The 13,519-nt window shown below is 43.1% G+C and overlaps 1 protein-coding gene across 1 annotated transcript in view; it reads left to right on the forward strand.

Annotated features, from left to right (window-relative positions):
- AUTS2 (activator of transcription and developmental regulator AUTS2) overlaps positions 1-13,519 on the forward strand; it is a 1,158,739-nt gene that overhangs the window by 277,847 nt on the left and 867,373 nt on the right. Inside the window, 1 exon segment of the mRNA XM_034670021.1 lies at positions 1,289-1,501. Coding sequence (XP_034525912.1) covers positions 1,289-1,501 — 213 coding nt within the window.

The raw sequence follows: 13,519 nt of genomic DNA on the forward strand, positions 1-13,519 counted from the left end.
CCAAGGCAAAACAGATGTAAATGTCTTAAGGTCCCAAACTAATGGCAATGACTGATTTGGGGTTAAGACCTTGAATAGCTGCATGTATGTCAAATGGGTAGTGCTGGGTATTGGGAGGAGGTAGGATAGAGAACTACTTTGGGACCACTGGCTATCAAGGAGGAGCGGGGGAGAGGAGAGGGAGGGTGGTAGAGAGAGAGAGGGTATTTTAAGGAGAAAATGGGTAAAAAAAGGTAAAATTTTGTTTTAGTTTTTATTATTTGTTTTCATGTGCATTCATTTAGGATCACAGAAACAAAATTTATTTATACGGGGGTGAGGCTCCCTGAAGGAGCATTTTCAGTGTCCAAGGGATCATATCCACTCATTTACAAATGACTGAGTGCCAAATCTTTTTAATTTTGGTGCTTCATGTGTACATTTCTCAGGGTTCAGAAGACATGCACGCATATCCTACCAGCGGTGTACTTCAAGTCTCCTAATGAATGATGCCTGTGTCAGGCTTTGGACCCAGGTCCTTTGGTATTTCTGTAGGTGCTGAGCTGCCTGCAGGCACAGAACTCGCTGGATCTTATGGCCTGAAATGCCCGCCTGTAGTCTCTGCAGCTGCTGCTTCCTATTCCAGGACGTCCATTACATTTCTCCTGCCCTTCCCCCGCCCCCCAGCCACACACAAAGCAATAAATGAAAAGTTGCTGTAGATCTTGGTGGTAATATTGTTGTTACATTTTGCAAAGAACTGGGAATTAAGGATGCTCAGAGGAACTTGTGGTAAAAATATATAATGCATTAAGGAAACATTTTAATCATATGAATTGATAGTTTCTTGCTGGCTCACATCCACCTGGCCCTGGTATGTTCAGGCTTTTGCCTCTTTTTTTTTTTTTTTAAATCATGCATGCACTTAGTACTCCTTTTCTGAGACATAATTGATGTACCAACTTGGAAAGTCAGTGTATTGAGCCTCCTTGGGGAATGTCATTGTGTGCTGCTGGTCCTAGCAGAGAATCAAATTGAAAGCCACTAAGCAGTGAAATCACTTTTAATGGACAGATGCTTTGTGCTTTGTTGACTTTTCTGCCCAGCAAGAATAGAAAGGATATATTTGTGGTGACATTAGGGATTCAGAAAAATTGAGAACCATGTTTCTTAGTTTTAGGTATTCTCCTACCCCGCCCTTCCTGCTTTCCCTTCTCCCTTCTTGTAACCCCATTTAGCCTGTATTTTGGGTGTGACCCCGGACACCTATATAACCATCACTTCCCTCTCCTTCTCTTCTTTTCTATAGAAAGATGTAGCACTTAAGCCTCAGGAACGTGTGGAGAAACGCCAGACCCCTCTGACCAAGAAGAAACGAGAAGCACTTACCAACGGCCTGTCCTTTCATTCCAAGAAGAGCAGACTCAGCCACCCACACCACTACAGCTCAGATCGAGAAAATGACCGCAATCTCTGCCAGCACCTCGGAAAGAGAAAGAAAATGCCGAAGGGACTCAGGCAGGTGAGGAAGCGTGGGTTTGTCCTTCTCTGTGGCTGCGAAATCCCTTCCTCAGGTGCCTGCCTCTCTGTGGTTCTTCCTGCAGGTGGAGAAGACCTCCTTGGTGGGCTGCTGGAGGGTCGCCCTGCAGAGCTGTGTACTTGCTTCTAACAGAACATACCCAGCCCAGCTCAGTCTTTTATTATGATTTGAAACTTCAGCGTCGGTTCCTTTTTATCAGATGTGCTGTGTGTCACAAAGCTTGGTGCTGGTGCTGCTGGTGTGTGGGGCCGACTGACTGGACTCTTGATGCAGGTCAGGGTTGACTGGCTTGTAGGGCAGAGATCTTCGTAACTGGGAGAAATGGAACGGGCAGGTGTGATTGCGTTCATTGTGGATCTCAGGGTTCTGAGGTGCTAAAAATGGTTGTCTGCAAGCAGGGGGTGCCTTGCGTAAGATTTATATTTATATTTCACCAGTGGTGAAGAAATGAATTTGCCTTTCAGTTCTTCGTTGTTCTCTGTAGTCAGTAATTCAAGACTGTCTTTGCGATCTGCTGATTGTATGAAAGTCTGGTAGTAGGGCTTACTGGTCTGTTAATAATTAGGTTTCAGTGATCCACAAGAAAATACAGCTCTTGGCATTTGGGAGCCTTTCTGCCTGTGGAAATCCCCACATGAGATAGATTAATAATGAGAAACGAAGCTGTTTATAGCAATTTTTTTCTGCTCAAATCCAGAGGCTTTAGTGCCTGCTGAGTTACCTGTGTCCTGGGTGTGTTTTGTTTGTTTTTGGCGGGACCACTGGGTGGGAATGACTATCACTTGAAGGAAGCAGAGGAAGAGAGTGTGGTTCACAGAGCAGGTGCTGCTAATTAGAAGTCGAACAGGTAATTTCCAGGTTGCAGATGTTGCTGTGCAGAGGGAGAAATCTGGGATCATACAAAACACTGGTTCCAGAAGTTCACAGATCATTAGTAATCCTATCATGAGCATTATTAAACACAAATTCTGGCCCCTCCTTAGGACCTAATGAACCAGAATCTCTGGGCGCAAGCCACAGAACTCTGTGGTCTTAGATTTTCTTTCTTTCTTTCTCTCTTTCCCTCCCTCCCTTCCTTGAGAGAGAGAAAGCACAAGCAGGGGGAGCGAGAGAGGGAGAAGCAGGCTCCCTACTGAGCAGGGAACCCAATGCGGGACTCGATCCCAAGACCCTGGGATCATGACCTGAGCTGAAGGCAGATGCTTAACTGACTGAGCCACCCAGGCGTCCCGTGTGGTCTAAGATTTTCTACTTGATAATGGCCAGGCCAGGTTGAAAATCATTCTTATAAAGCGTCAAAGGTGTATTTTTGGTGATGATTTTTAGTGAAAAAATTGGAAGGACCCAAAACCTCAGTATGAGCTAGCCTCTCATAAGATATGGAGTGCTAGTTCAACGTGATGAGTAATGAGGGATATATTCCCAGGAAAACATCTAGAGTGATGGATGTCAGCATGGATACAGAAGGATCTCAGGGAAGTGTCCCCACATCTGACACACAGGACTGGTTTTCTGAAGGTACTTTTATGTCCTGAAATGAAATGCCAGATTGGAGTTCTAATAGTAATTATTAACATTTATCTAATGCATACCATGTTACAGCCATTAACAAGGGAGTTTATATCATCTGTAATTTTCACAGTCACCCTGGGTAGTAGGTAATATGATGTTGACTTTCCAGATGGGGAAACTGGAGGTCAGAGAGTTAAAGTGACTTGTCTCAGGCCACTTAGCAATGAGGTACAGAACCAGGGTTTAGACCCTGGTGTCTTTGTATTGCTCTATTTTCCCTGTATATTCTGCCGCCCTTGTTTGAGATAACGATTGGGCATGAAGAGAAAGAGAACTCCAGGTCATAGGTTGCAGGTGTCTCCAAGTATTTCTAGGAACTATGTGAGTGGTTTGGTTATAGGGGGTGACTTTGGTTATAGATATGACCAATGAGGCATAGAAAGAAACAGGATAAACTACCAGGTCCCTGGTAGCTCTCTGTTCAGGGAGCAGAGAAAGAGTTGGACAGTTTGAAAGCAGCCACATTTGTATGAAGATTTCTTTCTTTCTTTTTTCTTTCTTTTTTTTTTTTTTAACAAAAAAAACCTGTTTCGGGAAAGAGAGTGGAGTGAGGGAGGAAGGGCTAGGTTCTATAAAAGGTGATGTTCCTGTGGTATTTGTGATGCCCAACTCATGCCTCTCTGTATGAGATCCGTGAGAAAGGTAATTATTACCCATGGAAAGAGGTTGCAGTATAACCATCATCTCTCCCCCAGGCCCTCCCTCCCAACAGGGTAGGAGGAAGGCTTCCTACCCTTTCAGGCAAGAAACCAATTTAATTCTGAGTCTACACTAAAGTGTGGTTCCTCATCCTTGACTCTGTCACTCCCAGACCTGGTCTGACTTTTCCATCCTCTGTCCTCAAAATTATTCTTTCTACTTTGTCCTCTGGTGATCATAAAGGAAGGCGGGGACTTGTAGGTCTCAAATTCAAGTAGTTTTTGGTCCTAATGGTTAACCTTCTGCTACAAATGGTATTTGAAATCAAAGCTATCCTTAGTTTAGGCAAAATATTTGAAAAGCAATTTTTTCGGCTCACTCCTCATGAATCACCTTTTTGGTGTATGTGAGAGTTTTCAAAACAAGTGGTGTTTTTCTTATCTGCGGTGTTGATGCCAAAATATACTCCCCAAATCAAGTGTTATTTTTCTAGCAGGAAGGGAAGCAGAAGTTGATAACTGAAATAAAGCTCTACTGCTTTTCATCCGTGGTCTTCTAGAATCACATGCACTGATTTTGAAACCCTGAGCAAATCACTGTCCATTGCTGCCCATCTGGAAAATGAGGGGTTTGCTCTAGGTGATTTCTCGGGCTCCTCTCTCTGAGTTTCAATGGTTCTTTAAATTTATGACCAACACAGAGATTACATAGCGTTTTCAAGCTCTGTGAAGGAAGACTGCTGTAGGCCTAAGCATAATTTTGGTTTGGATTCTGTAATCGATAGTTTCTGTGAAGACATTTAAAGGAGAGAAGTGTGAGGGAAAGGCATGGCTACATGTGTGTTGCCTGGACGAGTGCCATCTGTTGTGTGATCATTGGTAAAAGGGGACACACAAGTGTTGGAGGGCCACAGTGGGTGTTCAGAAGCTTGTGCTAACAGTATTGGGTGATGCTTTCCAGTCATGCCAGATACCTGAACACATCACAACTACTGTTTCCCTTATCTTTGCTCCTTCGAGATAAAGTAGCTGAATCTGACCATCTTAGCTGGGAGGGGGCCTTGAGATGAGAGTGTCCTTGAGGAGAATTTCTATTAATGGATTGTTGCTTAGTACCTCTTATTGAGGGAGGTATAATCGGAAGAACTAGAGGAAAGAGGGCCGTAGGAGGTGAAAATGTAGTCTTTATTTTTGACTCGGTGAGAGTGGATTAGGTTTGCATCTTATTAGGAAATGGTACTTCCTGGGCCAGGCACCTTAATGCACAGCTTTCCTGTAATTATGGGAAGATGTTACTCCTTCGTGGAGAGGAAATAATAGGATTTTTTTTTTTTCTGAGAATCCGTTGAAGGCAACTAATCTTTTTACTGTGAGAGTACAATTATATACTTTTATAAGAGAGATGTGTAGTTCTAAAACCAAGTTACCTTTTCTTTCTTTTGCCTGATTATCAAAAACCTCAGTTCTCCTGGTATTTTCTCATACTGGGAAAAGAAAGCTTTTAAACTGGCACTTAACCACCCCAGTGGAACTCATTTGTTGGATTATGTTTTTAAGTATAAATATATCCTGACTTAGAAGATGCTGAGCTGGCAGCTGTCTTTTAAAATGGTTGCACTTTTTTATATGGCAAGTTTGAACATTCGCCTTAATTTCCAAAGGGGGTTTTAAAAATGAAGAAAGGAACAAGTTAACTTTTATGAAAGAATGCCTGTCTTTCTGACCCCCCAGGCTTCTTGTATTTGTCTTACACAGAACTATTTGCTCATGCTGTGAGCATTCAGACATGATGTTTAGAAAGTTTTAGCTTGTACTAATAAGGATGTGGTAGGGCCACCCTCCCCCACCTGTCTTTACTTAGACTTGGGGGTGGGAAACCAAAATAGAGGCTGTGCAGGCCGACCCTGTAAGGAGCCTTATTCTCAAACTGCAAGACTAAGTCTTGGTGTAGCTTCAGAAGGGCACAATGACATGACACGCTGCCAAACCTTCAGCCACCAGAGAGGGCTTCCTCAGAAGCATTTTGGGAAAACTTGACCCTTCCTAGGGCATTGAGTTTTCTTTCATTATGTCTCACTTCTCGACCGTGGGAGAGGATTTACAAGTTTACTACTTCAGAGTTGGAAAGACAGAGAGCCAGAGGGGTTTTAAAAATCGAGAAGGAAGGAGGAGAACTTGAGGGAGTTCAGAGAACTCTCAGATTTGGCTGGGCATAGGTGTTTCTAAACCTCCATGTGGTCCATCAGCCGGTCTTTTCCTCTCTCTAGCAGGAACCGAAGCAGAGGAAATAAGCTTCAGTGAAGTACGAGCAATTCTTAGGCCATATGCACTCTTCCAACAAGCAGATACCAGGATTGGTCATCAAAATCAATCCCAGAGCCTTCCTCCTAACTGAATTTTCATTTCCAAAACTCCATTGATGGGGTGCCTGGGTGGCTCAGTCGTTAAGCGTCTGCCTTCAGCTCAGGGCGTGATCCTGGAGTTCTTGGATGAGCCCTTCATCGGGCTCCTCCCCTGGGAGTCTGCTTCTTCCTCTCCCACTCCCCCTGCTTGTGTTCCCTCTCTCACTGGCTGTCTCTCTGTCAAATAAATAAATAAAATCTTTGAAAACAAGCAAACAAGAAAACAAACAAAACCTCATTGAGCTAGGGGCTGGATTTCTCAGAGAAAGAGGCAACCTACTGACATTGCTTCGAGGAGGATCCCATTTGAGAGGGAAATAAAGAAGTTTGGGAATATTTCAGGAGCCCAGCAGGTAGACTCCGTCCTTGCTTATGAGAATGGCTTTTATGTGGTTTAGAAATCTTTATTCAAGTTGATGTGGGGTGAGGATTGCTTGTAAGGAATGGAAATTTGCTCCTCTCCCTGAAAATCTGCTACAGTGGAATCAGACTTGGTGGAGGGTTTGTAGCTGACATTGTGGATACCGAAAATGTATCCTGATGTCTAGGAGGAAGAGGGATTGATCCCAGTGCTAAGTCTTTAAAGTTAGAGCTATTGTTAGAGCTCTTGGGGGTTGTATCTGCCTTGTGTATTGCCATTGCATGTTGGCCTTATTTGGAATATAAGTGGTTGTGTTGGTGGAACAGAAGGGCCCAGGTGACCAAGCCACCAGCTGTGCTTCCAGCCATTATGCTGAAGCGGTCTGTCTGCTCTGGCTCATTCCGGGTGAGAGCATTTACTCCCAGAAGCCGATCCTTTATTTCAGTGTGACTGACTCTGGTTGTCTGAGGACTTGTCTGTGACATTGTTGCTAGTAGAAATTAACTTGCAAAGGAGGATTTATAATGGGCAACTTTGATTAAACAGATCCAGTTCAAGCCATATTTCTGAAGATGAGCTAATTAGTTTCCGGTAAAAAAAAAAAATATATATATATAGGCTGAAGTCACACAGGTATTTATCCAGCTTGACTCTAGAGCCTACAGATTTCTGGAAATCAGAGCATTTGAAACACTAATGCAATTAGGGATTGTACTTCAGTAATGAACAGACGCATGAACTTTGCTGGGTGCTCTTTCATAAATACATTTGTTATCACGGTTAAATAACTGAAAGGTGCATTGAGTTCGTGTCAAGAAATTGCGCTGCAGTTAAATCGGTTTTACTTCCTACTTCAGAATTTCAAGTTTAGTGTGTTCGTTGGGATTTCATTTGCTTTTTTCAAAAATTGTGTTGTCATGTGAAGGTTACAAACAAAAATCCTCTATTTTTCCTTCTGATGAATTTAAGTTGTACATCACTTTTTTCCCCTTTGCCTAAAACTACAGAAATAAAAATAAAACCAGATGATAAAAGAACTGGGAGGAGAAAGATTGGCTTAATAACCGCTCTTGGAATTTTGATTAGCTCAAAATAAGGATAAGATGATGGATTTTACCATCTAGTTTTGAGGAACTTACAATCTAGGCATGTCTCTGTTCCAAATTAGTTGTGTATTTATTATATTGGAGTAATGTGTTTGGTGCTAGGAAACGTGGGACTAATATAATAACAAGTTACATGAAGTGTTTTTTTAGTTGTTGTTGTTTTTGTTTTTTTTTTTTTTTTTACTTGGGCATTTGGAGGCAATGACAGTTTCTTTCTTGAGTTTTAGAATTTCTGTTTTGTGTCTCCTGACTCCTTAGCTTGTCTGGGATATAGTCTATCAGCCCTGCATGTTGGTAGGAGTGATAATAAGCATCACTTGGCCTCCGTGAGACACATGTTTGGAGTGATGCGGCCAGTAATAAATCTTATCCCTAGTGACATATATGTTTTTAATTAAAATTTAGCAAAAATCAACTAGAAGAGGACATAGCACATTGACTACCACCTCATAAAACAAAACCTACAGAGAGAAAATAGGCTGAACTGGAAAAGGAACTGCCATTAAAAATGGACAATAACTCCACTTGAGTGATCCTGAGACCCTATAGAAACTGCTCCACTTAAAAACAAAAACAAAAAAAGTGGCATTCACTAAATCCCAAGTATATGTTATATGTATATGTGTGTGGAACTTTATCAAGGGCCATTTACATCGTATATATTGTTAGAGGAGTCAGAAGGACAAAGTGAGAGACAGGATTCTCAGCTCTGTCCACCACAAATCCCTGCGGTACGGGTGGCCGAGGGCTGAGGGAGCGTGTTTTCCCTTCACACTACACTTTTGACAGTTGATGGGGTTTGACAGAACTCCCTTTCTGTATTTAAAACTGCATTTTGTGCTAATTTAATTTAAAGTCCTCCCCTCTTCTGATGATGCGATGTTATCTGTATGCGGCCAGATCTTAGCTGCAGAACGTGAAACAAGCCCCCATGTGTTCTGCTTTCTAATCTCTGCTCACAGCACTCCCATCTCCACACAAGCCTGCACATGACAGGTAACGAGTGGGAGGTGGGAGCGAGTGGGTGGCTGTGTGGTTTGCAGTGGTGGTGGTGGGGAGCTGAGCAGATGGCTGTGATAGCCACGTGTTGCGAGATTCCCGTGGGAGTTGATGGTGGTGACAGGCGACTCACAATGTGCTATTTACAGTTTGGGTTTGCAGTCTTTCAGTGACATCTGAATGCTCTTTAGCAACTGCTTTCATTACTGCCTTTCGAGGAGCTGCTAATTGAAAATGAAATTGTGGGTGGGCTTTAAGGCAGGCACAGGCAACTCTCTGTGGTAAATGTTGCTTGAGAACTGTCGGATGTCTTGATGCCCAATTTGTAATTCTTTTTCCAAGGAGGAGAAGCCAAAGGTGCATTTGAAGATTCGGTATGTGCTCATAGGCAGAGCTGACTGTCTCCTCCTGCCCAGAGTGCCAAATGTGCACTCACTGGGCTGGAAACCAAGCCATCTGCCCATGGCTCACCTTTGTATGGTTCTTGTTAAGTGTGTATGACTGTGTGAGGTTATTTTAAGTCTGTTAAACATCTTGTATTCTCTGTTAGTTTTTTGTAGGACATCATCCTTTTTCCTCTGCTGTTCTTACAGTTACTATGCAGGAGAAGATAGATGATCTGATCTCTTGAACTTTGAGGTATTATATTCAAGGTCTTGCATATAACCTTTCTTCCTAGAAGACTTTTCCTGCGATACTGTTCTGTGGAGGGCAATTGGGGCCTCCAGGCGCAACGAGGGAAGCGGAAAGAGGTGGACTTGATTGGACTTCGGCGGTGGGTGATGTTCTTGATTCTCTTACGGCTGCCTCCAGCTGTGGCTTTGTCATTTGTACCTCATCTTCAGAGCTGTTAGCTGAAGCATCAGTAGCATTTCTGAAATGGTAGCTTTCGTAAGTGTTGACATGTCGAATTGGTTTATTGCCCATTCTGAAAATAGCTTTGCACAGAGAAATCTTGTGCAGAACAAGGAATGACCTCCCTCTTGGAAGTACTGTCACCTCTCTTTTTAATTAAATACGAAGATAGACACAATATTACCATTCTTTTTAGCTTTCTCTTGAATATTTTCAGGGAATACTGTCGGAGACAAAACCATGCTAAATTCTGTGCTCTGTTTGAGTAGGACTGATATTTGCTTTTGGAGAGTCCCTGAGGCTCGAGCTGAGGGGACCTTGATGACACACCCCTGGCTGTACTTAACCCTCAGTCCCATTAGACCTGCTTTACCACAGGAACCCAACTGCTTTAATGCACTTGAGTTACTGCCGGGTCCTAATGAGGTTTAACAGAACCTATTTTGGTATTCTAAATGAATTCTAGAGCATTGCCTATTGATGCAAGTGTTGATCATTTTATGCCCAGCAGATAGAACAAAGTCCTTGCAGGAGCTCTGGGTCTTTTCACACGTAGGGGTGTGTGTGCATCCTCACAGCAGTACTCAGACACACACGGAGTGGAAACCAAACTCGCTCACAAACACAAGTCCTGTCAGGGCCTGCCTGGTGTCTTTCAGGAGCCCTGCCTTGTGACCTGCTGAAACACTCCCTGTGTCACGGCTCTGCAGAAACTGCTACTTCTCCCTCGGTCTGCCTCCACAGACGCTGTTGTGGGGGGTCACTCCGTGATCTCTACACCTGCATTTGTGCAGGAAGCGTTTGTGTCATGTGTCTTGAAATCATGTAATACAAACCTGGACAGGTCCTAATTGCTGGTGATGGTTCTGAGTGGCTGAGATTGGCTGTAATTAGATTGAGAGGCAATTAGTTGTATTTTCTAGATAGGGAACATAGGGAATAATGTTTCTCAGAGCTTGGTCTTGGGACCACCTGTGTTGGAGCAACTCCTGGGCTTTCATTAACAGGCACGTTCCCAGCCATCACCTCCGAATTGTGGAGCCAGGGTCCCTTGGGTGGGGGCCAGAATGTGACACCACCTTCCTTAGGGGACGCCAGTGCAGGTGCTGCGAGAGTCATACTTTTGAATGAACTGAATGGTACTATTTTTTATTTTTAGGAAAAGGGAAAAGGGAACCGTACAGTGTTTGCAAAACTTGTAACAAATCTTAAAAATTTTTAAATCGCGCTTTGTGTGAAAATAATTTTATCAGTACTAGGACCATATTCACATTCTTTTTTTTTTTTTGAAATGATTTTTTTATTATATTATGTTTAGTCACGATACAGTACATCCCTGGATTCCAATGTAAAGTTCGATGCTTCATTAGTTGCATATAACTATTTTTTATTATATTATGTTTAGTCACGATACAGTACATCCCTGGATTCCAGTGTAAAGTTCGATGCTTCATTAGTTGCATATAACACCCAGTGCACCATGCAATACGTGCCCTCTTTACTACCCATCACCGGTCTATCCCATTCCCCCACCCCCCTCCCCTCCGAAGTCCTCAGTTTGTTTCTCATAGTCCTCAGTTTGTTTCTCATGTTTTACATTCTGTGTATTTATTAATTGAGTATTTTCCCAAACTGGCAAAAATAAATGTTTTTTCCTAAATGCCATAGACATTATATTACAAAAAATAATGTTTTCAGAATGGTTGCTTTTTAGCAGGAGCTTATTAGAATATAGCTTTGGAAGAACACTTATGTTGTATTCTTCTCTCCTTAAATCTTCCAGTTCTCTCAAATAACACAGCTTTTTATGCATATGGTAACAGGAGGTTTTTTTCATCCTACTCATTTCTTTCTTCCTTCAGGAGAGCACCATAATGGTGTTGAGCTCTTAAGGTTTGTAAGTTCTGTGAATCCCCCATATTACAAAAATTGGTGGTATTCGGTGTCAGTATTGGGGGGCAGGTGTGAATGAAATCCGAAAATACTGGCTATGTATTATTGGTGGGAGCTAAAGACCATTAACTGTTTTCTTCATTACCAAGAAGGCTTCACTTTAATAAAATGTTCTACTTGAATTACTGGTTTGGGTTCCACAGATTCAAAGGGAAATATTTTCCTTCCTAAAAGCAAACAGAATGAAAGCCCTCAGAAGAATTTTTGTTTAAGTAGCAGAACCTACACTTATGATTTAACAGTTGCCTGAGGTGTGTCAACAGTAGGTAGGCTTCGTTTTGAATGCATCCTGTGAGCCCAGGAAAGCTGTTCCCTGGAGAGGAGTACAGAATGATCTGCACAGTCACTGAGGAAGCGATCACACTGTATGAATAAGACTGTCAATAACGACTTTTGATTAAAAAAAAAAAAACTGTCATTCGGTTTCCCTAACTGAGAAGTAATGAGGATGATGCAAAAAGCCCCCGCCTCTCAGGTGAACATGGAAAGCTGAGTGATGGGCTGGCCTGGCATTGCATTGCTGGAAGGTCAGATGGTACTTTTTGAAAGGTAAGCAGAGCTGGTACGAAGTTTCAGTTCTGCAAGTAGAGTTCTTCCTAGAGATGTCCTGTACAACATAGAGACTGCAGGTGTCAAACTTCTTAAAATCTATTTTCTGATTAAAAGGTGGTATAATTAAAAAAAAAAAAGCGAAGCAGCCCGCTTGCATAGTTTATCATCACCTGCCTCTTCCCTCCGCATATGACAACTCTAAATCTGTATTTGTCGCATGAACAGGGTAGGGGGGAGGATGGGCAGAGGCATGGAGGGGTGCGGTTGTGTCGTGTGTGGGAACGGCATAGGGAGTGTTTGCCCATTGCTCCCTTGCTTCTGCAGGCTGGGTGAGGAGACGCGCCGATAGATGGGAATACCGGAGNAGACTTCTTAAAATCTATTTTCTGATTAAAAAGTGGTATAATTAAAAAAAAAAAAGCGAAGCAGCCCACTTGCATAGTTTATCATCACCTGCCTCTTCCCTCCGCATATGACAACTCTAAATCTGTATTTGTTGCATGAACAGGGTAGGGGGGAGGATGGGCAGAGGCATGGAGGGGTGCGGTTGTGTCGTGTGTGGGAACGGCATAGGGAGTGTTTGCCCATTGCTCCCTTGCTTCTGCAGGCTGGGTGAGGAGACGCGCCGATAGATGGGAATACCGGAGGGGATCGGAATATCGGAAGGGATCGGAATATCGGAAGGGAGGGATGTGGACTTGAAACATCGTTTGCCCAGTAATTCTGACCCTGCTCTTCTCCACCTCCTCTTCCAGCTGGACAGCCCTTATTTCTCCTTCCCTTCCTGCCTTTGAGCCCGCCTTCAGGCTAGACTCTCAGCTCTTTGGTTTTCCACTCAGTCTCTTCCATACAGTGTCTGGAGCTTGCTTCCCGACCCAGCCAGAGTTGCACGGGAAACCACTTAGGTTTGCTTTCAAAGTTGTTACAAATGCCCTTTCCACCTGCTTCTCTGCTCCCTTGACTGTGGTGGCCCTTTTCACTCAACATTTATACTTATCATCTTATCTGGGTTCTTAGAGTAGCTCAGTGGTGTTTCACTCATTGACATTGTACTCTCTCTTATTAAAGGAATTTCAGGGACCATCCAGAGGCAACTAAATGAAACATAAACCCATTAGTGCAGGAGGAAATGTTAGGGTCCAGCACAGCTTTCCAGCCGCCTTTCCTACTCCCTGCTCTCCACCAACAGCACTCTGTAGCTGTGGTTGCTGTTAGCTGTACCAGGCCCGTGCTTTCTCCACACGGTTCCCCTGATTTGGAATGGCCTTCTTCAGTCGTCACGTTTGTCTCTCAGCAACCATTTCAGATCTGCTTCTTTCTTGAAGCTTTTATGATCTTTTCCTTCAGAGTTAAAAGCATTTTCCTTAAAACTCCCATGATCTTTTGTTTATAACTAGGGTGACCCCAGAATTTATCACCTAATGTAGGACGTTTCTGAGAGTGAAAGAGGGCACTATTAATAATTACCTTGGAACAATAAGCATGAATCAGGACTTCCTAGAAAACTGGGTTATATGGTCACTCTATTTATAATTCACTTTTGACCTTTCTCATTTTGTACC

The sequence above is a fragment of the Ailuropoda melanoleuca genome, chromosome 10 (genome assembly GCF_002007445.2).
Source record: "Ailuropoda melanoleuca isolate Jingjing chromosome 10, ASM200744v2, whole genome shotgun sequence".
In the NCBI taxonomy this organism is placed as follows: domain Eukaryota; kingdom Metazoa; phylum Chordata; class Mammalia; order Carnivora; family Ursidae; genus Ailuropoda; species Ailuropoda melanoleuca.